The sequence below is a fragment of the Dendrobates tinctorius genome, unplaced genomic scaffold (assembly GCF_039654945.1).
Source record: "Dendrobates tinctorius isolate UK_male_01 unplaced genomic scaffold, ASM3965494v1 ptg000116l, whole genome shotgun sequence".
Lineage (NCBI taxonomy): Eukaryota > Metazoa > Chordata > Amphibia > Anura > Dendrobatidae > Dendrobates > Dendrobates tinctorius.
In genome coordinates, this window is record NW_027361784.1 from 32801451 (window position 1) to 32828508 (window position 27058).

General features: G+C 43.7%; 1 protein-coding gene across 3 annotated transcripts in view; it reads right to left on the bottom strand.

Annotated features, from left to right (window-relative positions):
- ASAP1 (ArfGAP with SH3 domain, ankyrin repeat and PH domain 1) overlaps positions 1-27058 on the bottom strand; it is a 224541-nt gene that overhangs the window by 64771 nt on the left and 132712 nt on the right. For all 3 annotated transcript variants that reach the window (XM_073590339.1, XM_073590337.1, XM_073590338.1), the window contains exons 3-9: positions 23860-23932; positions 18813-18958; positions 18124-18198; positions 12853-12902; positions 12613-12742; positions 11084-11169; positions 10908-10983 (exon numbers count right to left, since the gene is read on the bottom strand). In XM_073590339.1, coding sequence (XP_073446440.1) covers positions 10908-10983; positions 11084-11169; positions 12613-12742; positions 12853-12902; positions 18124-18198; positions 18813-18958; positions 23860-23932 — 636 coding nt within the window. The remainder of the gene's footprint in view (positions 1-10907; positions 10984-11083; positions 11170-12612; positions 12743-12852; positions 12903-18123; positions 18199-18812; positions 18959-23859; positions 23933-27058) is intronic.

A 27058-nucleotide genomic window follows, 5' to 3' on the forward strand; every position in this document is an offset into this window, starting at 1 on the left:
GGGGAAGTATTATAGTAGTTATATTCTTGTACATAGGAGAAGTATATAACTACTATAATACTGCTCCTATGTACAAGAATATAACTACTATAATACTGCCCCCTATGTACAAGAATATAACTACTATAATACTGCTCCTATGTACAAGAATATAACTACTATAATACTGCCCCCTATGTACAATAATATAACTACTATAATACTGCTCCTATGTACAAGAATATAACTACTATAATACCCCTATTTACAAGAATATAACTACTATAATACTGCTTCTATGTACAAGAATATAACTACTATAATACTGCCCCCTATGTACAAGAATATAACTACTATATTATAAGTTATATTCTTGTACATAGGGGGCAGTATTATAGTAGTTATATTCTTGTACATAGAAGCAGTATTATAGTAGTTATATTCTTGTAAATAGGGGTATTATAGTAGTTATATTCTTGTACATAGGAGCAGTATTATAGTAGTTATATTATTGTACATAGGGGGCAGTATTATAGTAGTTATATTCTTGTACATAGGAGCAGTATTATAGTAGTTATATTCTTGTACATAGGGGGCAGTATTATAGTAGTTATATTCTTGTACATAGGAGCAGTATTATAGTAGTTATATTCTTGTACATAGGAGCAGTATTATAGTAGTTATATTCTTGTACATAGGAGCAGTATTATAGTAGTTATATTCTTGTACATAGGGGCAGTATTATAGTAGTTATATTCTTGTACATAGGAGAAGTATTATAGTAGTTATATTCTTGTACATAGGGGGCAGTATTATAGTAGTTATATTCTTGTACATAGGAGCAGTATTATAGTAGTTATATTCTTGTAAATAGGGGTATTATAGTAGTTATATTCTTGTACATAGGAGCAGTATTATAGTAGTTATATTATTGTACATAGGGGGCAGTATTATAGTAGTTATATTCTTGTACATAGGAGCAGTATTATAGTAGTTATATTCTTGTACATAGGAGCAGTATTATAGTAGTTATATTCTTGTACATAGGGGGCAGCATTATAGTAGTTATATTCCTGTACATAGGAGCAGTATTATAGTAGTTATATTCTTGTACATAGGAGCAGTATTATAGTAGTTATATTCTTGTACATAGGGGCAGTATTATAGTAGTTATATTCTTGTAGATAGGAGCAGTATTATTGTAGTTATATTCTTGTATATAGGGGCAGTATTATAGAAGTTATATTCTTGCACATAGGTGCAGTATTATAGTAGTTATATTCTTGTACATAGGAGCAGTATTATAGTAGTTATATTCTTGTACATAGGAGCAGTATTATAGTAGTTATATTCTTGTACATAGGAGCAGTATTATAGTAGTTATATTCTTGTACATAGGGGCAGTATTATAGTAGTTATATTCTTGTACATAGGAGCAGTATTATAGTAGTTATATTCTTGTACATAGGAGCAGTATTATAGTAGTTATATTCTTGCACATAGGAGCAGTATTATAGTAGTTATATTCTTGTACATAGGAGCAGTATTATAGTAGTTATATTCTTGTACATAGGAACAGTATTATAGTAGTTATATTCTTGTTCATAAGGAGCAGTATTATAGTAGTTATATTCTTGTATACAGGAGCAGTATTATAGTAGTTATATTCTTGTACATAGGGGCAGTATTATAGTAGTTATATTCTTGTACATAGGGGCAGTATTATAGTAGTTATATTCTTGTACATAGGGGCAGTATTATAGTAGTTACAGTTGTAGCCAAAAGTATTGACACCCCTGCAATTCTGACAGATAATACTCAGTTTCTTCCTGAAAATAATTGCAAACACAAATTCTTTGGTATTATTATCTTCATTTAATTTGTCTTAAATGAAAAAACACAAAAGAGAATGAAGCAAAACATTGATCATTTCACACAAAACTCCAAAAATGGGCCAGACAAAAGTATTGGCACTCTCAGCCTAATACTTGGTTGCACAACTGTGGTACAGTAAAGGGTGTTTTACTGGATGGAAGATATGTTTCTCCTAGCAGATTAATGTTTGGCCGGGTTTTTCCTTAAAGACGGGACCTGCGATGATGTCAGGGTCACATGATCAGCCTATGTGATGTCTACCTCACTGGTGGGAGGGGTTAGGCCCTATGTAATGGAGGTTGGTGATTGCCACAGTATGAGTGTGTGTTTCTGGAAGCTACAGGAACTTGTGTGGACTCAGCCTGGAACTTGTATATAGTATTCCCGTGCTGCAGGACTATCGCAGCAAGACTCAGAAGAACCCTGGGACTGGCACCTGGCGGATGCCGCAGGACCTGGCAGCAGCTTAGTTACGCCCGTCCCGTGCAAGGGGTGAGTCTGGAACCAGTGGTTCTCCAAGCTGGAGTATGTGTTTTATTTCCCTCATGTTTTTGTTGAGCTGCTGGTTATTGAGTGACATTAAAACCACTGAAATTGGACTTTATGCATGTGTGTTGACTCGTTACTGCCGCCTGGCTATTGCCTACCAGAGCGAATCCCTACAATTGGTGGACTGAATGCGGGCACAAGCAGTGAGGCCAGGCTGTTTTTAATTTTGATTTGCACCCCAGCCTATGTCCTGGGTGAAACGAGTGGCAGAGACCCAGGCGGGGAACTTTCCAGAAATGGAGGCCACGGTAAAAACGCTCATACAAGCCATGCGACAGCAGCAGTAGGCTATGCAGAAGCAACAGGAGGCCATGCGGCAGCAGGAACAGGAGGCCATGCGGCAGCAGCAACAGGAGGCCATGCGGCAGCAGCAACAGGAGGCCATGCGGCAGCAGCAACAGGAGGCCATGCGGCAGCAGCAACAGGAGGCCATGCGGCAGCAGCAACAGGAGGCCATGCGACAGCAGGCTATGCAGCAGCAGCAGGAAACCAATCAGCTGTTGATACAGCATATCACGGCAGTGCAGACCAAAGGAGCTGACCGGGGAATCCATTCGGTTCGTATAGCGATTCCCAAGATGGAGAAATCGGACGATGTGAAGGCATACCTTGAGATGTTCGAAGGAGTCGCTGAGATTGAGAAGCTACCCCGGGACCATTGGGCAGATGTCCTCGCTCCGTTTCTGACCCCAGGACCTTTGAAGGCGTATCAGGACCTACCCCCCGAGCAAAGGGCAGACTACACGGTCGTCAAGGGTGAGATACTGGCTCGTCTTGGGGTAAATGTGTTAGTGCGGGCCCAGCGGGTACACCAGTGGGAGTTTACCCCCGCCAAGCCGGCCCGGTCCCAGTATTACGGCCTGTTGCACCTGTTACAAAAGTGGTTGCAGCCTGAGGTGTTGTCCCCCACGGCCATGCTGGACCGCATAGTGACTGATAAATTTTGGAGGGCTTTGCCCCACTCCCTCCAGACATGGGTCGGTCAGGCATCCCCTACTAATGCCATGCAGATGATAGACCTCATAGAAAGGTATGGGGCTACCAAAGAGTTACAGGGAGGGACCCCTCGAAAGGTAACCGGAAGGTTCCCTAAGTCCCCGCCCCTGGTTCGGCGAGCGGATCCCAGGAAGGCCGCTCAGGACTTATCTGGGGAAGTAAGGAGCCCAATAATCTGCTCGTGGTGCCAGGAGCCAGGTCATATGAGAGCTGATTGCCCCCACCTGACTGAGCCCATGGACACCAATTTTGGGTACCGCCAGTCCCATTATGCAGAACCAATGTGTGCAGTGGGCACCCCGAAAGGCCCCAATATGGAACATTTGTGTCAGGTGGAAGTGGAGGGCAACCCGGCTGTGGCCCTATTGGACTCAGGGAGTCTTGTAACCCTGGTACCAGCCAGCTGGATACCACCAGCGAGTATACGGGTCGGAAAATTGGGGTGTTGTGTATACATGGAGACTTAAAAGACTATCCCAACGCACTAGTAGTAATCAGCACGCCAGCAGGTAGGCAGTGCCACGAGGTGGGGGTGGTGACTAATTTACATTATGAAGTGATAATTGGAAGAGACTTTCCGTTGTTTTCTGGGCTGTGGCCGTCGGTTGTCCCGTCCACTGAGCAACTGCCGGCACCAGAGGCAACCAGGTTACATTCTCCAGAAGGGGGGCATGGACCTGGTGGCCCGGAAGAAGAAGTGCTGGCGGTAGGAATAACCTTCCCTTCGGTGGAGGAGGGGGAGAGTTCTCCCATAGAAGTATTGGCTGGAGAGGTGGAAGACTTGCCGCTGGGACCCAAGTTGTCAGACTTGAATGTATCAGGTGATAAATTTGGTACAGCGCAACTCCGAGACCTCACTTTAGCCCGGGCCAGAGAAAATGTACTGTTTGTCAATGGGGAACCCCAACAACCTGGGGCAGATAAGGTGTTTTCACGCTTTGAGTTGAATCAGGATTTGTTGTACCGAGTGGAGAAAATACGTGGGGAAATGGTAGAACAGTTACTGGTACCTCAGACGTATCGAAGGCTGGTAATGGATTTAGCGCATGCACATGTACTTGGGGGGCATTTTGGCCAAAAGAAGACCCTCCACCGAATTCTGCAGCGATTTTACTGGCTAGGGGTTCATGAAGAAGTTAAACGGTACTGTAGCTCCTGTCCAGTATGCCAGGTAACCAGTCCCCAGCCTCACATTCGGAGCCCTTTGGTGCCTTTGCCAATTATAGAGGTAGCCTTCGAGAGAGTGGCCATGCACCTGGTGGGGCCTCTCAATAAGTCGGCAAGGGGACACCAACAAATTCTTGTAGTTCTAGACTATGCTACCCGATATACTCAGGCCATTCCTCTGCGCCACACATCAGCTAAGCTTATAGCAAAGGAACTCATGGGTATGTTTTCACGGGTGGGAATTCCGCAAGAGATTTTAACCGACCAGGGAACCCCCTTTATGTCAAAAATTATGAAGGAACTCTGCCGGTTGTTAAATGTTAAACAGTTGCGTACCTCGGTCTATCATCCCCAAACAGATGGTCTGGTAGAAAGATTCAATAAGACACTGAAGGGCATGTTAAAAAAGGCAGTTTCCAAAGATGGGAAGGACTGGGATCTGTTATTGCCATATTTGTTATTTGCAGTGCGGGAGGTACCTCAGGCATCTACGGGGTTCTCGCCCTTTGAACTATTATACGGCAGACATCCACGGGGCTTACTAGATATAGCCAAAGAGGCCTGGGAGAACCAACCTACTCCCCACAAAAGTGTGATAGAACATGTTGCAAAAATGCAAGAGAGAATGGAGACAGTCCTACCTTTGACCCAGGAACATATGGAGGCAGCACAACGGTCACAGAGTCCGGTCTATAACTGGGAGGCTCGGGTAAGAACCTTTAGCCCTGGGGATCGAGTTTTGGTGCATGTGCCTACCGTAGATAGCAAATTTCTCGCAAGGTGGCAGGGACCCTACGAGATCATGGAGAAGGTGGGGCCAGTTGACTACAAGGTACACCAACCAGGACAGAGAAAGCCAGAACAGGTTTACCATATTAATTTGCTCAAACCCTGGAAAGATAGAGAGCACCTTGGTGGGGATAGTCCGCTGCCAGCGTTTCAAATGGAAAAGGCTCCGTTACCTCGGGGCAAGGCAGGAGAAGCCCAACCCGCGGTCAAAATTGCAGATATTTTGTCTCCTAAACAGGTTCAGGAGGTCCTGGAGTTCATGAGCCGAAATACAGATGTTTTTTCGGAGCTCCCTGGAAGCACCTTCCTAATCCAACATGACATTGTCACGGAGCCACAGGCCAAGGTCCGACTAAAGCCATATCGAGTACCTGAGGCCCGGCGACAAGCCATCTCGGAAGAGGTAAAAATGATGCTACAGTTAGGGGTCATGGAAGAGTCTCAGAGTGAGTGGGCCAGCCCAATAGTTCTAATACCCAAGCCTGATGGGTCTCTAAGATTCTGTAATGATTTTAGAAAACTCAATGACATTTCAAAGTTTGACGCGTACCCCATGCCCCGGGTTGACGAGTTGATAGAGCGCTTTGGGCAAGCACGGTATTTTACAACTCAGGACCTCACAAAAGGTTATTGGCAGGTACCCTTAACAGAGGCGGCGAAGGGAAAGACGGCGTTTATAACACCTGAGGGGCTGTTCCAGTATAAGGTGTTACCCTTTGGGTTGCATGGCGATCCAGCAACTTTCCAGCGGTTAATGGATATTGTTCTCCGTCCCCATCGCCGCTATGCCTCAGCCTATCTAGATGATATTATTGTGTTCAGCACCGATTTGCTAAGTGGCTTTCCCAAAGTACAGGCAGTGGTAGACTCCCTGCGACAAGCAGGGCTAACTGCCAACCCAAAGAAGTGTTTCATAGGGTTGGAGGAAGCCCTGTACTTGGGTTATGTCATTGGGAGGGGAGTTCTCAAGCCCCAAGTAAACAAGGTGGAGGTAATTCAGAACTGGCCCCGTCCCCTCACAACAAAGCAGGTAAAGGCCTTTTTGGGTTTGGTAGGATATTACAGGCGATTCATTCCCAACTTTGCAACCCTGTCCGCGCCTTTAACAGATTGTTTAAAAGGGAAAAAATCTGTGATGGTCCACTGGAATGATAAGTTAGAGGAGGCCTTTACAAAATTAAAAGGGGTACTGTGTGGTACACCAGTTCTGATCACTCCAAATTTCAAAAAAAAGAGTTCGTAGTGCAAACTGATGCCTCTGAGATAGGCCTCGGTGCCGTGCTGTCTCAGGAAGTTAACGGGGAAGAGCATCCCGTTAGTTTCCTAAGCCGGAAACTTACCCCAGCTGAAACCCGATACAGTATTGTGGAGAGAAGGTGCCTGGCCATCAAGTGTGCACTGGAATCGTTGCGCTACCATTTGCTGGGGAGAACATTTCGGTTGGTGACAGATCATTCCCCTCTTACGTGGATGAGTCAAGCCAAGGAGAGGAATGCCCGAGTCACCAGGTGGTTCCTGTCCCTGCAAAACTTTAAATTTTCAGTAGAACATCGTGCAGGCAGACTACAGGGGAATGCAGATGCCCTGTCCAGAGTTCACTGTATGTCATGTGTCCACCCCTCTAGGGTTGAACATAGGGGGGAGGTATGTGGTACAGTAAAGGGTGTTTTACTGGATGGAAGATATGTTTCTCCTAGCAGATTAATGTTTGGCCGGGTTTTTCCTTAAAGACGGGACCTGCGATGATGTCAGGGTCACGTGATCAGCCCATGTGATGTGTACCTCACTGGTGGGAGAGGTTAGGCCCTATGTAACGGAGGTTGGTGATTGCCACAGTGTGAGTGTGTTTCTGGAAGCTACAGGAACTTGTGTGGACTCAGCCTGGAACTTGTATATAGTATTCCTGTACTGCAGGACTATCGCAGCAAGACTCAGAAGAACCCTGGGAATGGCACCTGGCAGATGCCGCAGGACCTGGCAGCCGCATAGTTACGCCCGTCCCGTGCAAGGGATGAGTCTGGGACCAGTGGTTCACCAAGCTGGAGTATGTGTTTTATTTCCCTCATGTTTTGTTAAGCTGCTGGTTACTGTGTGACATTAAAACCACTGAAATTGGACTTTATGCATGTGTGTTGCCTCGTTACTGCTGCCCAGCTATTGTCTACCAGAGCGAATCCCTACACAACCTTTAGCAAAAATAACTGCGACCAACCGCTTCCGGTAACCATCAATGAGTTTCTTACAATGCTCTGCTGGAATTTTAGACCATTCTTCTTTGGCAAACTGCTCCAGGTCCCTGATATTTGAAGGGTGCCTTCTCCAAACTGCCATTTTTAGATCTCTCCACAGGTGTTCTATGGGATTCAGGTCTGGACTCATTGCTGGCCACCTTAGAAGTCTCCAGTGCTTTCTCTCAAACCATTTTCTAGTGCTTTTTGAAGTGTGTTTTGGGTCATTGTCCTGCTGGAAGACCCATGACCTCTGAGGGAGACCCAGCTTTCTCACACTGGGCCCTACATTATGCTGCAAAATTTGTTGGTAGTCTTCAGACTTCATAATGCCATGCACATGGTCAAGCAGTCCAGTGCCAGAGGCAGCAAAGCAACCCCAAAACATCAGGGAACCTCCGCCATGTTTGACTGTGGGGACCGTGTTTTTTCCTTTGAATGCCACTTTTTTTCTCCTGTAAACTCTATGTTGATGCCTTTGCCCAAAAAGCTCTACTTTTGTCTCATCTGACCAGAGAACATTCTTCCAAAACATTTTAGGCTTTTTCAGGTAAGTTTTGTCAAACTCCAGCCTGGCTTTTTTATGTCTCGGGGTAAGAAGTGGGGTCTTCCTGGGTCTCCTACCATACAGTCCCTTTTCATTCAGACGCAGACGGATAGTACGGGTTGACACTGTTGTACCCTCGGACTGCAGGGCAGCTTGAACTTGTTTGGATGTTAGTCGAGGTTCTTTATCCAACATTCACACAATCTTGCGTTGAAATCTCTTGTCAATTTTTCTTTTCCGGACACATCTAAGGAGGTTAGCCACAGTGCCATGGGCTTTAAACGTCTTGATAACACTGCGCATGGTAGACACAGGAACATTCAGGTCTTTGGAGATGGACTTGCAGCCTTGAGATTGACAATGCTTCCTCACAATTTGGTTTCTCAAGTCCTCAGACAGTTCTTTGGTCTTCTTTCTTTTCTCCATACTCAATGTGGTGCACACAAGGACACAGGACAGAGGTTGAGTCAACTTTAATCCATGTCAACTGGCTGCAAGTGTGATTTAGTTATTGCCAACACCTGTTAGGTGCCACAGGTAAGTTACAGGTGCTGTTAATTACACAAATTAGAGAAGCATCACATGATTTTTCGAACATTGCCAATACTTTTATCCACCCTCTTTTTTATGTTTGGTGTGGAATTATATCCAATTTGGCTTTAGGACAATTCTTTTTGTGTTTTTTTCATTTAAGACAAATTAAATGAAGATAATAATACAAAGAATTTGTGTTTGCAATAATTTTCAGGAAGAAACTGAGAATTATCTGACAGAATTGCAGGGGTGTCAATACTTTTGGCCACAGCTGTATATTCTTGTACATAGGCGGCAGTATTATAGTATTTATATTCTTGTACTTAGGAGCAGTATTATAGTAGTTATATTCTTGTACATAGGAGCAGTATTACAGTAGTTATATTCTTGCACATGGAGCAGTATTATAGTAGTTATATTCTTGTACATAGGGGCAGTATTATAGTAGTTATATTCTTGTACATAGGGGCAGTATTATAGTAGTTATATTCTTGTACATAGCAGTATTATAGTAGTTATATTCTTGTACATAAGGGCAGTATTATAGTAGTTATATTCTTGTACATGGGGCAGTATTATAGTAGTTATATTCTTGTACATAGGGGCAATATTATAGTAGTTATATTCTTGTACATAGCAGTATTATAGTAGTTATATTCTTGTACATGGGGCAGTATTATAGTAGTTATATTCTTGTACATAGGGGCAGTATTATAGTAGTTATATTCTTGTACATAGGAGCAGTATTACAGTAGTTATATTCTTGTACATGGAGCAGTATTATAGTAGTTATATTCTTGTACATAGGAGCAGTATTATAGTAGTTATATTCTTGTACATAGCAGTATTATAGTAGTTATATTCTTGTACATAGGGGCAGTATTATAGTAGTTATATTCTTGTACATAGGGGCAATATTATAGTAGTTATATTCTTGTACATAGCAGTATTATAGTAGTTATATTCTTGTACATGGGGCAGTATTATAGTAGTTATATTCTTGTACATAGGGGCAGTATTATAGTAGTTATATTCTTGTACATAGGAGCAGTATTACAGTAGTTATATTCTTGTACATGGAGCAGTATTATAGTAGTTATATTCTTGTACATAGGAGCAGTATTATAGTAGTTATATTCTTGTACATAGCAGTATTATAGTAGTTATATTCTTGTACATAGGGGCAGTATTATAGTAGTTATATTCTTGTACATAGGGGCAGTATTATAGTAGTTATATTCTTGTACATAGGAGCAGTATTACAGTAGTTATATTCTTGTACATGGAGCAGTATTATAGTAGTTATATTCTTGTACATAGGAGCAGTATTATAGTAGTTATATTCTTCTACATGGAACATTATTATAGTAGTTATATTCTTGTACATAGGAGCAGTATTATAGTAGTTATATTCTTGTACATAGGAGCAGTATTATAGTAGTTATATTCTTCTACATGGAACAGTATTATAGTAGTTATATTCTTGTACATAGGAGCAGTATTATAGTAGTTATATTCTTGTACATAGGAGCAGTATTATAGTAGTTATAATCTTGTACATAGGGGCAGTATTACAGTAGTTATATTCTTGCACAAGGAGCAGTATTATAGTAGTTATATTCTTGTACATAGGGGCAGTATTATAGTAGTTATATTCTTGTACATGGGCAGTATTAAAGTAGTCATATTATTGTACTTCTCATATTCAGGAGTTTGTTCCTTGTTGCCAGATAGCATATACATAACACTGATTGTCTATAACAGGAACTTGTAGTAATCGGTTGTGATGATTTATAAACACTTCTCTAGTTCCAGGGGATTATCACTAAGTGTAGAATTATATTATTTAGCCTTCCTTCCTTTTACTGTACATAGTGAGCCACGTGATAAGTTACGGCGGATTGTGAGATACACAACATTCTCACAAAAAAAGTGTAAAAGCCATGTGACGACTGGCACTACTTCTGTGGATATGGGTTGTTATTCGGACTTTCCTAACGGAATAGCACATTTATATATTTGCACGCATTGCAGTGCTGAGCGTCGTCATATTTAGGGTCTTTTCTGACAGTGCGAATAAAGTATTCTACTTAAGTGAATGGGGCTGAGCTGCAATACCACACACAACCTATGGACAGGAGTGGCGCTGTGTATAGAAGACAGCAGTCACATTTTTCTAAATTCTGGACAATCCCTGTGTAATCTCCCAGCCCGGTGTACCCCCAGGAGACCCCAGTACTTACATTGTACAGATCGGCTGCCAGCTTCTCGATGTACTGCTTCAGTTTATCTGCAGTTTTCAGGCCGTCCTGGAAGAAACTGAGAAGAGAGACGCATGACGGGCTGCTCCATCAGCGGCCGTGCCACGTGGGCGCCATATGTGCACCCTGCCTTCCACTTATATTAACCCCGTACTCACTTGCACTGCGCATGGTAATACTTGATTAGATTCTGCAGCAGGTCCACGCCCTTCTTCGTCTTGATTTCATTAACTTTAATAAGATACTGTCAGAAGACAAAGACGGCGGTTAGGGTGTAATTGCACGTTCTGCGGGTGTCGTATGGAAAGGGGGCGAGTGGGTAATTAAATAATCATCCCGCTTGAGCTGCCATATATTTATCTTCAGTAGTTAACGGAAAATTCGTGCTATATCGTGCCACTAAGTGTGTACCGTTAAGTTTCTGGACGCACCTTTACCGCATCAACACAGGAAAACGGCAAAAAAGAGGTTTGTGATCTCTACACAGTGCCACCTTTCTGCACAGGCTGAGACAGTTACAGCAGTTTAGTCCCATTCACATAAAATGCAAGACCAGACACTGCACTGATTCAATTTCTACAGCTCTTCATGGTTGTGTGCGGCAAGGGAGGCAGCGACACTGCGGGGCGGCAAGGGAGGCGGCGACACTGCGGGGCGGCAAGGGAGGCGGCGACACTGCGGGGCGGCAAGGGAGGCGGCGACACTGCGGGGCGGCAAGGGGGGAGGCAAGGGAGGCGGCGAGACTGCGGGGAGGCAGAGGAGAAGGCGACACTGCTGGGTGGCAAGGGAGAAGGCGACACTGCCGGGAGGCAAGGGAGGAGGCGACATTGCGGGGAGGCAAGGGAGGCGGCGACACTGCAGGGAGGCAAGGTAGGCGGCGACACTGCAGGGAGGCAAGGGAGGAGGCGACATTGTGGGGAGGCAAGGGAGGAGGCGACACTCAGCAGACTTAGGATCACCTGGCAGTGGCAGCATAACTGTCAGCTATACAAATGGCATTACTCAGTGCCACCAGCAGACCACGCCGACTTTCCAAGCGGTTATACCATTTGTAAAATCATTGCGGCAAATAGATATCAGGTGGGAGCTCGCCATCGCTAAGACCCATAGAAGAATTACTGCCATGTTTCTTGTTTTACTGCAAAATCATGTGCTTAAACGGGTATTCTCGATCTGCAAACTTCTGGATTGAGGGGTAATGGGAGTCTGTTGCATCTGCGAAGCACCGTCGGGACATGTGTAAGATCAATCGGTACCGCGCACCTGTCATTCATTAATGCACCCACCGATCAGTCTCGCTTTCTGGCCGTGATCTGGAGAAGTGACGTCACCGGGCCTGATCCGGCCTCAACCAACAATGGAGAGGAGGTCAAGACAGAAGTTGGGAGCACGACAGAATGTTTCCGTAAGCGTCAGCATATGAATGCCGCCTATCCTGATCTATACCGTGACATCGGTTCTGGAGGGATGGACTACATTTGTTTGGGCACCTGATTTGGAATAGACGCCCTCGTCGTGCAGAATTGTGTGCGGCCTCGTGCAGATATGGGGGACTCCCAGCACCTGTAATATTACCTGAGCGGGGTGAAGCCCCTGCTAATTGGACATAAGAAAAGTTGTGAAAATGGGAAGTATGCTTATAGCTGGGGTGGCGCTGATCCCCCCCTGATCTACAGGGGGCGCTCACCTCACACATCTGTAACTGGAACAGTCTCCTCTCCTTTTCCATTTCCTCAGCGATCTCGGCCCCTGTAATCTCCGTCCGGATCATGCCATGTTGCTTTGCGTGCTCCCTCTTCTCCTTCTCAATTTTTGTGCTAAAAAAAAAATAAAATAAACAAACAAAATTAACACCAAGTGCGAGCGTCCATCAATCTAGGCCCTGAGCGGACTCTGCACATCATCATCCAGTGCTGGCCGCACTTACAATTTGGTTTCATAATCTTTCCAGGCCTTGTCAAATGGTTTTTTGAGATCCTAAAAAGAAAAAACACAAAACATTAAATGGTAACAAAAAACGATGCAATCAATAGAAGAAAACATCACATAGAACTGAGCAAGCTCTATGTCTGCTTGTTCAGTGTCTGCAAGTAATCTAATGTAGGAATGCCCTCCTGCATAACAGGACAAGGGGTGCCTGGTGACAAGACAGTCATCTACTACTAATGTACCAGCAGAATAGTGAGTGCAGCTCTGGGGTATAATACAGGATGTAACTCAGGATCAGTAATGTATGTACACAGTGACTGCACCAGCAGAACAGTGAGTGCAGCTCTGGGGTATAATACAGGATGTAACTCAGGATCAGTAATGTAATGCATGTACACAGTGACTGCACCAGCAGAATAGTGAGTGTAGCTCTGGAGTATAATACAGGATGTAACTCAGGATCAGTAATGTATGTACACAGTGACTGCACCAGCAGAACAGTGAGTGCAGCTCTGGGGTATAATACAGGATGTAACTCAGGATCAGTAATGTAATGCATGTACACAGTGACTGCACCAGCAGAATAGTGAGTGCAGCTCTGGGGTATAATACAGGATGTAACTCAGGATCAGTAATGTATGTACACAGTGACTGCACCAGCAGAATAGTGAGTGCAGCTCTGGGATATAATACAGGATGTAACTCAGGATCACTACAGGATCAGTAATGTAATGTATGTACACAGTGACTGCACCAGCAGAATAGTGAGTGCAGCTCTGGAGTATAATACAGGATGTAACTCAGGATCAGTAATATATGTACACAGTGACTGCACCAGCAGAATAGTGAGTGCCGCTCTGGAGTATAATACAGGATGTAACTCAGGATCAGTAATATATGTACACAGTGACTGCACCAGCAGAATAGTGAGTGCAGCTCTGGAGTATAATACAAGATGTAACTCAGGATCAGTAATGTAATGTACAGTTGTGGCCAAAAGTATTGACACTCCTGCAATTCTGTCAGATAATGCTCAGTTTCTTCCTGAAAATGATTGCAAACACAAATTCTTTGGTATTATTATCTTCATTTAATTTGTCTTAAATGAAAAAACACAAAAAGAATTGTCCTAAAGCCAAATTGGATATAATTCCACATCAAACATAAAAAAGAGGGTGGACAAAAGTATTGGCACTGTTCGAAAAATCATGTGATGCTTCTCTAATTTGTGTAATTAGCAGCACCTGTAACTTACCTGTGGCACCTAACAGGTGTTGGCAATAACTAAATCCCACTTGCAGCCAGTTGACATGGATTAAAGTTGACTCAACCTCTGTCCTGTGTCCTTGTGTGCACCACATTGAGCATGGAGAAAAGAAAGAAGACCAAAGAACTGTCTGAGGACTTGAGAAACCAAATTGTGAGGAAGCATGAGCAATCTCAAGGCTACAAGTCCATCTCCAAAGACCTGAATGTTCCTGTGTCTACCGTGCGCAGTGTCATCAAGAAGTGTAAAGTCCATGGCACTGTGGCTAACCTCCCTAGATGTGGACGGAAAAGAAAAATTGACAAGAGATTTCAACGCAAGATTGTGCGGATGTTGGAAAAAGAACCTCGAATAACATCCAAACAAGTTCAAGCTGCCCTGCAGTCCAAGGGTACAACAGTGTCAACCCGTACTATCCGTCGCCATCTGAATGAAAAGGGACTGTATGGTAGGAGACCCAGGAAGACCCCACTTCTTACCCCGAGACATAAAAAAGCCAGGCTGGAGTTTGCCAAAACTTACCTGAAAAAGCCTAAACATTTTGGAAGAATGTTCTCTGGTCAGATGAGACAAAAGTGCTTTTAGGGCAAAAGCATCAACATAGAGTTTACAGGAGAAAAAAGAGGCATTCAAAGAAAAGTACACGGTCCCTACAGTCAAACATGGCGGAGGTTCCCTGATGTTTTGGGGTTGCTTTGCTGCCTCTGGCACTGGACTGCTTGACCGTGTGCATGGCATTATGAAGTCAGAAGACTACCAACAAATTTCGCAGCATAATGTAGGGCCCAGTGTGAGAAAGCTGGGTCTCCCTCAGAGGTCATTGGTCTTCCAGCAGGACAATGACCCAAAACACACTTCAAAAAGCACTAGAAAATGGTTTGAGAGAAAGCACTGGAGACTTCTAAGGTGGCCAGCAATGAGTCCAGACCTGAATCCCATAGAACACCTGTGGAGAGATCTAAAAATGGCAGTTTGGAGAAGGCACCCTTCTAATATCAGGGACCTGGAGCAGTTTGCCAAAGAAGAATGGTCTAAAATTCCAGCAGAGCATTGTAAGAAACTCATTGATGGTTACTGGAAGCGGTTGGTCGCAGTTATTTTGGCTAAAGGTTGTGCAACCAAGTATTAGGCTGAGGGTGCCAATACTTTTGTCTGGCCCATTTTTGGAGTTTTGTGTGAAATAATCAATGCTTTGCTTTTTGCTTCATTCTCTTTTGTGTTTTTTCATTTAAGACAAATTAAATGAAGATAATAATACCAAAGAATTTGTGTTTGCAATCATTTTCAGGAAGATACTGAGTTTTATATGACAGAATTGTAGGGGTGTCAATACTTTTGGCCACAACTGTATGTACACAGTGACTGCACCAGCAGAATAGTGAGTGCAGCTCTGGAGTATAATACAGGATGTAACTCAGGATCAGTATAGGATTAGTAATGTATGTACACAGTGACTGCACCAGCAGAATAGTGAATGCAGCTCTGGAGTATAATACAGGATGTAACTAAGGATCAGTAATATAATGTATGTACACAGTGACTGCACCAGCAGAATAGTGAGTGCAGCTCTGGAGTATAATACAGGATGTAATTCAGGATCAGTAATGTAATGTATGTACACAGTGACTGCACCAGCAGAATAGTGAGTGCAGCTCTGGGGTATAATACAGGATGTAACTCAGGATCAGTACAGGATCAGTAATGTAATGTATGTACACAGTAACTGCACCAGCAGAATAGTGAGTGCAGCTCTGGAGTATAATACAGGATGTAACTCAGGATCAGTAATGTAATGTATGTACATAGCGACTGCACCAGCAGAATAGTGAGTGCAGCTCTGGAGTATAATACAGGATGTAACTCAGGATCAGTAATGTAATGTATTTATACAGTGACTCCACCAGCAGAATAGTGAGTGCAGCTCTGGAGTATAATACAGGATGTAACACAGGATCAGTAATGTAATGTATGTACACAGTGACTGCACCAGCAGAATAGTGTGTGCAGCTCTGGAGTATAATACAGGATGTAACTCAGGATCAGTAATATATGTACACAGTGACTGCACCAGCAGAATAGTGAGTGCAGCTCTGGAGTATAATACAGGATGTAACTCAGGATCTGTAATGTAATGTATGTACATAGTGACTGCACCAGCAGAATAGTGAGTGCAGCTCTGGAGTATAATACAGGATGTAACTCAGGATCAGTACAGGATCAGTAATGTAATGTATGTACACAGAAACTGCACCAGCAGAATAGTGAGTGCAGCTCTGGAGTATAATACAGGATGTAACTCAGGATCAGTAATGTAATGTATGTACAAAGTAACTGCACCAGCAGAATAGTGAGTGCAGCTCTGGAATATAATACAGGATGTAACACAGGATCAGTAATGTAATGTATGTACACAGTGACTGCACCAGCAGAATAGTGAGTGCAGCTCTGGAGTATAATACAGGATGTAACTCAGGATCTGTAATGTAATGTATGTACATAGTGACTGCACCAGCAGAATAGTGAGTGCAGCTCTGGAGTATAATACAGGATGTAACTCAGGATCAGTACAGGATCAGTAATGTAATGTATGTACACAGAAACTGCACCAGCAGAATAGTGAGTGCAGCTCTGGAGTATAATACAGGATGTAACACAGGATCAGTAATGTAATGTATGTACACAGTGACTGCACCAGCAGAATAGTGAGTGCAGCTCTGGGGTATAATACAGGGTGTAACTCAGGATCAGTACAGGATCAGTAATGTAATATATGTACACAGTGACTGCACCAGCAGATTAGTGAGTGCAGCTCTGGAGTATAATACAGGATGTAACTCAGGATCAGTAATGTAATGTATGTACCCAGTGACTGCACCAGCAGAATAGTGAGTGCAGCTCTGGGGTATAATACAGGATGTAACTCAGGATCTGTAATGTAATGTATGTACATAGTGACTGCACCAGCAGAATAGTGAGTGCAGCTCTGGGGTATAATACAGGGTGTAACTCAGGATCAGTACAGGATCAGTAATGTAATATATGTACACAGTGACTGCACCAGCAGATTAGGGAGTGCAGCTCTGGAGTATAATACAGGATGTAACTCAGGATCAGTAATGTAATGTATGCACACAGTGACTGCACCAGCAGAATTGTGAGTGCAGCTCTGGGGTATAATACAGGATGTAACTCAGGATCAGAACAGGATCAGTAATGTAATATATGTACACAGTGACTGCACCAGCAGATTAGTGAGTGCAGCTCTGGGGTATAATACAGGATGTAACTCAGGATCTGTAATGTAATGTATGTACACAGTGACTGCACCAGCAGAATAGTGAGTGCAGCTCTGGGGTATAATACAGGGTGTAACTCAGGATCAGTACAGGATCAGTAATGTAATATATGTACACAGTGACTGCACCAGCAGATTAGTGAGTGCAGCTCTGGAGTATAATACAGGATGTAACTCAGGATCAGTAATGTAATGTATGTACCCAGTGACTGCACCAGCAGAATAGTGAGTGCAGCTCTGGGGTATAATACAGGATGTAACTCAGGATCAGTAATGTAATGTATGTACATAGTGACTGCACCAGCAGAATATTGAGTGCAGCTCTGGGGTATAATACAGGGTGTAACTCAGGATCAGTACAGGATCAGTAATGTAATATATGTACACAGTGACTGCACCAGCAGATTAGTGAGTGCAGCTCTGGAGTATAATACAGGATGTAACTCAGGATCAGTAATGTAATGTATGCACACAGTGACTGCACCAGCAGAATTGTGAGTGCAGCTCTGGGGTATAATACAGGATGTAACTCAGGATCAGAACAGGATCAGTAATGTAATGTATGTGCACAGTGAACGCAGCAGAATAGTGAGTGCAGCTCTGGGTGTGATTAGAGAAAATGTATTGCATCACTTTAAAGTGCTGAATATTGTTGGAATGCAGCACACACATACAATGTAATATTATACTTTCATTTGATAACTTACCCCCTTCACTCCTTTCAAGTCACCTTTAAGAAGTGAATCCAGTGTAAAGATGACATTGTGGCTTAATCCCTGGAGCTAAAACAAAATCAGAGAGAAAAAATAAAAATCGCATTTCCGCCCAAAACATAAAACACGTTTTCCAAAGTGACATTCAGATCTTGCGCCATGACACAGACGGACTCTGGACTCTCCGCTCGCCTGCGTCCTCCCACCCATCCTCTGAATACCATTATTATATTGGTACGTTCTGCAATTTATTCGACTGTTTCATTTCTTTACTGTCTGAAATGTCTCTGCTTGCAGTCAGTGACTTGGATCCATCACTGGCTTCTTTCAGAGGCCTGATCACCGGGGGTCTGAGGATTCAGAGACGCTCACTGGAGGTAATGCGATGAAGCGGCTGCAGCACACCAGTGGGCATCACCCGAATCTTCGCCTCTTTCCTGCTAGCTGGTGCTGGGTGCAGATTACCTCCGATTGCACATTGGTGGCTTCTCCTTATCACATCCTACATTTATCTTGATAAAAAGTATCATTTCATGGGGTCAAATCGATCCAGAAAAAAAAAAGAAAAAAAAAAAGGTATCCCTCAGTCCTCGATGTGATCAAAGCAGCGTACTGACTAAAAGTTGTACCCCGAACCTGGCTCCCTGTAAGCACACGACTACCATACCGAAGACAAGTCTTACCAGGTTCTTGAGCAGCGTGGACAGCTCCTTGGTGAGAGTGGAAAACTTCACAAACGCAGTGCCCAAATCTGCATTATCACGGCTTAGGAAATTGCTCCCAAATTTATCTAATGCCTGCGCGTAGGTCTCCTCATTCTGGACGTGATCTGGGCAAATAAGAAATCAGAATATCAGCAGGCAAGGCATCAGCTTTCACTGCATCGGAAACAGGATTGCACTGGGGCTGCGTACATCAAACGTGTCTGCTTTCTTCCGGAAACAGCGCCACCTCTGTCCACAGGATGTGTGCGGTACTGCAGCTCACCCTCGCCAGCTTCAAGAAAGCTGAGCCGCAATACCATAAAGAAACCCAGATCCCCAGCAGCACAGAGTATTTCAGAGGATGGTGTACGTATCCTCCCCTCCCGGCCGCAATAACGATTCTCGTCTCATCATTCGGTGTCCACATGCTCAGCCTCCTATTCGCCGAGCATATGGCCTTATCTATTATTTAATACATATCCTGGCGTCTGTCCAAGGTCTCCCAAGGAGCCAACAAGATAATGGATTTATTTATTTTTTTGCATATTTGCAGAATAATTACATTGTGAACGACGCGGAGACACTTCTACTCAGCGCCGGTAATCACCCTGGTGCTGTCATTGGGACTCTACTATCATATCCCAAGCGGATAATGCCGGACCCTCCCAGGAATCTGCACATGTTCCAGCAGATTTGGCTACGGTATTATGGAGGTATATAGTACGAGCAATCAAACAGGTTCAAGTTTCCTATGGAGTCTCAAAATTAAATGAAAAGTAATTCAAAAAGTTTTCAAAAATTACAAACAAAAAAAAAAAATTCTCATCACCGCCCTTTACCCTATCACCTTAAAAAAAAAAATACATATTCGATGAGTGGAAGTTCATAAATGTTCTATGATAATGTTAAATACAATTTTTCATGCGGTAAAAACAGAGGAAAAATTATGGAAAAGCCGGAATTAACTTTTTTATGGTTAAATTTCTCCCAAAAAAAAAAATGAAATAAAAGGCGATCAAAACATACCGTAAAATGGTATCGGTGCTCAGAAAACAAGAACTCACACAGATCCCGATAATGGAAAAAATAAACTAAAAAAAATGGGTTTGAGAAAATGGCATAAAAAAATAATAATTTTTTAGCAAGTTAAAATTTTTAGAAACTACTAAAATAGTAATAACAATAACAATAATAATAATAATAATAATAATAAACAACTATACAAGTTTTGGCATTGCCATAATCATACTGACCAGAAAAATAAGCAGTCGTACGACGCTGGGGTACAAAATAAATAAGTTATGGTTTTAGGAAGAAAAGAAAAAAAAGCACAAAAATGAAAAACTGCAGTGGTCCTAAAAAAAAAAAAAAAAAAAATATATGATAGTCCAACAGGAGATGCCACAATTGTCCCACCGCCCGTCAGTGGAGTGGTGGCCGCCCACGTCTGAACGCATCTTGAGAAGTGACTGGAGAATTAGACACAGCGTGTATTTGCAAGTTTGTTAAAATACAGTTTTGTTGATTTTTGCATTTAATTGGGGCTTAAAATCACGTTTGCAACTGGGTTTTTATTAAATATTTGTCTTCTAACGTCTGTGTTACACTGTCTTTTGACTACAGAATGAGTTAACTGAGAATCCAACAGTGAGCCCGCTATAGTCTGACACGGAGTTTGTAACTCTAAGGCCTCTTTCACACATCCGGTTTAGGGTTCCGGCGGCGTGCGGCGAAAAGCCGTGCCGCCGGAACCGGCCTGTAGCGGTGACACCGGATGTGGATGCGTCGCCGGATGCAGCCTGGATAAAATTTAAAGGAGCCGCAGCATCGGGCGACGAGAGCCGCGCTGTAGAGACGGGAGCCGCGCTGTAGAGACGGGAGCCGCAGCGATGAGAGCCATCTGGAGAGAGCGGGGGAACGAGTAGTCAGACAAAGAAAGGTATGGAGAGAGAGAGAGTCTTGCGCTTGCCGGGCACCTGTGGGGTTAAATCACACAGTGTCCGGGCATGCGCACTTTAAAAAGCCGTTCCGGCGCTGCCAAAAAACGTTGCAGGGAACGTTTTTTGCAGAAGCCGGACGGCGCATTTTTGCCGTATCCGGAAAGAACCGGGGCCGCCGCATGTACATCCGGCACGATGCGGCGATCATTACTTTCTATGTGACAAAACCGGATCCAGTTCCGGATCCGGTTTTCACACTTTTCGCCGCATCGTGCCGGATTAAAAAAGACGGATGTGTGAAAGTAGCCTTATCTGTCTTTTTCTGAGCTCCTCTCAGCTGATTTATGACCACAGACCAATGATCAGACCCTGTCCCTGCACGGTCACACACGACATGACACAGTACACAGCAAGGGCACATTTATAAGATTATCTCAGCACAGGAACATTATTTTTTAAAATACATCCAACTGTGGAATTAATTATTCAAAGATATACTGAATAAAATGTTGATTAAAATTCACTCTGTTAGTGGTAAAACCCTTTAAGTCATTCTTCGCTCAGGCCTAATACACAATTTTTCCTTTGTCTGCCCTTGTTACCTGCGCCGATGTACTGTGCAACCTCAGACGTCACCCGGAGCACACACTGCACTAATGAGCAAACAGAGGAGCCGGGAGGAAGAGCAGAGGAAAGCGCCTGCTCACGAGGAAGCCTGTCCTTGTACCGGAGCCAAGACACACTGCGGGTCCTGCATGGATCACATCCGGAACACTAACGTCTTCTCAAGTGTTTAATGACCATTAATAATTTCTGCTTCACTCATATCAGAAGGTGCAGACGGCGATCCGCGCACCACAGCGTTATGTCCTCGCACAGATTACACACAATCGCACTGTCTACTAGAAAGGCACTATAATGCAGCACAAAGTCTTCCCATATGCCCTATTAGGTGGTATGGCCATCATATAGTGGTGGGGGCAGTCCACACCTCCCCTCTCTGTGACAGCTGAGATGCTCCGCATATGCTGACACTTTCCTGTCATAACTGTGATGCTCTGCATTCTGACACCATTCAATCATAGCTGCGTTGCCCTGCATCTTCTGACACCTTTCTATCATAGCTGCGTTGCCTTGCATCTTCTGACCCCTTTCTATCATAGCTGCGTTGCCTTGCATCTTCTGACCCCTTTCTATCATAGCTGCTTTGCCCTGCATCGCCTGACCCCTTTCTATCGTAGCTGCGTTGCCCTGCATCGCCTGACACCTTTCTATCATAGCTGTGATGCTCTGCATCTCCTGTCACCTTTCTATCATAGCTGCGTTGCCCTGCATCTTCTGACCCCTTTCTATCATAGCTGCGTTGCCCTGCATCTTCTGACCCCTTTCTATCATAGCTGTGTTGCCCTGCATTGCCTGACACCTTTCTATCATAGCTGCGATGCTCTGCATCTCCTGACACCTTTCTATCATAGCTGCAATGCTCTGCATGTCCTGACACCTTTCTATCATAGCTACGATGCTCAGCGTCTCCTGACACTTTTCTATCATAGAGGCGATGCTCTAACTCTCGACACTTTTCTATCAAAGAGTCAATGCTCCGTCTCCTGACACCTTTCTATCATAGCTGCGATGCTCATCTCCTGACTCTTTTCTATCATAGCTGCTATGCTCCTTGCCTCCTGACACCTTTATATCAAAGCTGACATCTTTCTAACATAGCTGCGACACATAGATGTGTCTCCTAACCCCTTTCTATCATAGCTGCGATGCTTTCCGTCACCTGACCCCTTTCTATCATAGCTGCGATGCTCTGCGTCTCCTGACATCTCTCATGGCTGAGATGCTCTGCATCTCCAGACACCTTTCTCTCATAGCTGAGATGCTCTGCATCTTCTAACCTTTTTCTATCATAGCTGAGATGCTCTGCATCTTCTGACCCCTTTCTATCATAGCTGTGATGCTCTGCGTCTCCTGACACCTCTCTATCGTAGCTGTGATGCTGAGCATTTTACACATTTTTCCTGCTGACCCATTAGCAATTTCAGAAGAATGTTCTGCTGCAGATTTTGACCGCGTGACTGCAGATTCTGACCATGTGAACAGGATTACTGTACAAAGTCTTGCTGTTTATTTTCGCTATTCTTTTAGTGTCTGACATAATACGTCTGCCCTGTAGTTATGAGTTGACTCTGCCCCAGCCTATACAGTAAAAGTGAGAAGTGCAGGAAACAGGAAATGTCATCCTCCAGCGGTTGCACGCCAAACGCCGACATTAAAAAAGAAAAACCTAAATGTTCTATCAGGGATTTACGGAAACTCTGCTTACGTCCTCATTATCAATCTCTCTGTACTAGTCCTTCTCACAGATGAGGGTTTGCTACAATCGTTTCTTTTTCTGTGAGTTAAACATCCTGGACTGGATTGTACCTGCAGTGATACATTGCAGCACTCTACCAGTGATGTACTTGTCTCACAGAGCCACAGGACCTGGCAAACACTCCACGGTGTTGTTCTGTTCCGACTCATAGAAGGGAGCCCAGGAGCTGGAGACCCTCCTGTATACCAGGCCAGGGGTAGTCACTGGGCGCTGACCCCTTTAACTGCCTGGTCTACAATATCGGGATCTCCCGGCTCTCGGCCATCATTCTCTTCTTCTCATTTTCATTAATACAGATGTAACGGAGCGTGACCAGGAGCGGAGAGGACAGTCCTCCAAATCCACCCCATCAAATCCAATTACCGATAAGCCCTACATTTCCATTATGTAACGCTAGAAATCCCACAAATATGGATTTAAAATCTGGTGCAAAAAAATATGAAATACTCTGTACATCCTACAAGAGGAGTTCATTCCTCTGCTGAAATACTCTGTGCTGCTGAAAACCCTATGTAATGCTAAGCCTGACACCTTCCACTAGTTTCCATGTCCGGCCCTGTCCCCACCATCACAGCTCCACCACCCCCTCATACACTATCAACTCCTGAAATACTCTGCACTGCTAAGATTCTTCCATAGGAGAGACTGAAAACTGATGACAAGGAGAATATTGGGTAAAAAATAGCCTCTCACAGTCAGCACTTACCTTGACCTGAATTATAGATGGCTTTCACAGATTTTTTCACTTTCTGCAGTGCCGTCCGATCCTGATCTAAGGCCTGAAAAACAAGAAGAGAGCTCGTAAGAAAATGCGGTACCGCAAAAATATCGAAACTAAAGACGTAGCGGACGAAGCAAACAAACCACCAGATGAAGAGTCTAATGTCGCAGGCAGTAAGTGGTGGACTAGCGGAATTTCCGGATTATTGGAATTCTGCTGTATTTGCAGACTTTTTTTTTTTTACATCTTTTAAGCCTTTTTTTATGAATACACGTTTAGAAATTAAACAGATTGGCAACTGGCTTTTATTAAACATTTCTGGCTTTTTGGGTAAGTAGCGCTTGCATGTAACAGAGCAAGCTGCGCAATCCTGTGTGTCCTCAATCTGTCCCTGACGGCAGCTTACCTCTCACAAATTTTGATACCAAACTAAGAAGAAAATCCTATTTGATTAATATTTATTAGATTTCAGCTTCAGTAAAGGTCAGAAAGACGCTACAGACCTGACAGTGATAAGAGATCAAAGATAAAAAAGCATCATGCAGCCTGCACTGTAGTCTATTACCTGCAAGCTCTACAAGCCAAATGGTAGAATTTATTATTATTTTTTTTTTAAATAAAAAAAATTTCAAATGTTTTATTTGTTGCAAGTGTAAAAATTGGGTGTAAAGTTAAACCACACACGGTCTTCACATGCAAACATCAATTCTACACATTAGCGCTGCAGATACACAGAGATCAACAGCACTAACCATGTCACGGAAATCAATTCTAGTTCCTCTGATATCAGTCAGGATTTAGCAGATAAATGATCAATTCACTGGATTACAGAAGCCAATCAATCACAAAAAATAACAAGAACAGAATTGTACGGAAATATGTTGCAAATCTTTTAAACCAATGTCCACTCGAACACAGTATAGATTAAAAAAATTCTCTCTTGATTAATTTATTTGCAGACCTACTGTACAAAGAAGTCAGAGATTAGTTTTTTTTCAGCTAGGTATTATTCTGTCTTCCAGCAGCCACCACTAGAGGGAGCTAAAGAGCTTACTGAATACTGACAATCCACTGAACTCAATGATTACACAGTATGTACTGCATTCCTGCAACACTCAGTTCTATATTTTTTTTTAATTACTATTTTGGCACAGTCAATCTACATGATTCTATCTAAAATGTGGTTTGGTCCTGATGAAGAAGTCTATGAACTCTAGAAGCAGCAGTAGCAGCATGGAGGGCATAGTGTAGCAGTACTGAGCAGTGTAGCTGTGAATCCAGCTCTGGAAGGGATAACACACTTAAAGCGATTGTCCGGCCTTAGGCTACAGGTCTGACGTCAATCTTTGGGACTGTAGGCTTATCTTCACATCGCAAGCACTGCACACTGTGAAGATTCTCCGGTGTGAGTGCGGACGCTCGTGATTGCAAATATGCGATACTTCCGGCCACATTCTGAATAGACGTGTGTGGCCTGGCTTGAGAGAGGCTGCGCACATCTAGTCGGCATGTGACCGCATGTATACAAATCCTATCTTTGAGTTCACGGGACAGAACTGGAGACTGCCCACAGTGCGCCTGATGAGAGGATTCACAAATCTAAGGCTGGATGACTGCTTTAATCATCATTTCCTCCTGCCCCCTCCATAGACGTCAATAGGCAGCTGTAATCTGACACCTCAGTGAATTGGCAGTCACTCTTGTCAGATTGTAGCAGTTTTTCCAGAGTATACAATGAGTCCAGTGGGTGGGGCTAAAAAAAAATGAGTCCAGCGGGTGGGGACAATAGAAGAAGTGACTCATAAGTGGATAAAGAAGCAGAATTGTCTTATACGATATATTACAAAGTTTCTTATATTCGCTCGGACTACTGATTTGTGCAAAGTTTGCGGAATTGACGATGACTATTTAAAGGTGAGGGTCTCTCTCTTGTAAAGTGTGTACAAGGCGCACATACTTCAAGGTTCGCGCGCCAGGTTCACTTACCCAATACTGTGACGATGGTGCGATTTGTAACGAGGGAGAAAAGTAAATGACTTGTCTGACTCGTGCCAACCGAGGCCGCGAACGCTGAAGGCGGCAATCAAGTGCTGCCATTGGTTAACGCCGTTTTGTTCTCTACAATGTATCGCGGTGAGTGTAAAGCAATCCTTTCTGAATACGAGGCGTAATTAATGCTCCGGGAGAAGGAGAGCAGCGGTGCTCCTCTTTACACAATGCAGCATCACTTAACGTAATAAACAAGCTAATCACCATAATCAGAATTTCCATTCTCCGACTGCAGGCAAACAGCACATTATAACAGCCGGGAGGGTAAAGAGGAAACCGCCAGGGGATCCCGCCTCCCCGGGGACACGTTACACTGCAAAAACCCAAGAAACGGGAGCAAAATATGCAGACAGGTCACCTAAAAATATTCCCACCTTAGGCATAATTAAAGGGATTGTCCCTAGTTTAAAATGGAGCCTATGGTGGTCCAAAAATGAAAAAACAAACGGATCCCGCCGGACCTCGGGCCACTAATTGGCTGAAGTGGTCACGTACCATCTGAAATAAAAAGCCTGAAGACTGCTTCTGCTGGATGAGACAGACCGTGACCGCTGCTGCCAATTTATAAAAACTAGTGTAAGTAAAATTTAGGAATTGCTGTCGCCGACCCATCGGTTCATGGTTTTGTTTTCCATGGACAAAGAAAAAAAAAAAAAAAGTTGAATAAGTTTAAAGGGACACTACGGGGAAAACTGATACCGTGTGATAAGTCTAGTACAGGGACTGATTCTCTTGTTGATGTGGCCTAAGAAAAAGTCCAGGAGACCTACAAACTACATTTCCATCATTCCTCTCCTCCTGAGGCATCACCTAACTCCGCCCCCACCACTGATTGGTGGCTTTCTGCCTATGCACAAGGAGTAACAAAAAGCAGCCAATCAGTGGTGTGGGGCGGGGTTATATATAGAGATCAGCATTCAGAGCTCTGCTAGATCTCCAGCAGAGATTTTAACAAAAACTACAACGAGCAGCCCAGTAAGTGACATCACTGGAATCAGGGTCTCCGCTCCTACATCAGATTGCGTAGCAAAAACCTGGTGATGGATTCCCTTTAATTTCTGAATATTGTGCACCGACCTCCTTCAGTATTTCTAAACGACCCTAGAGTTCCAGGGAAAATGAGATTTTATCTCGA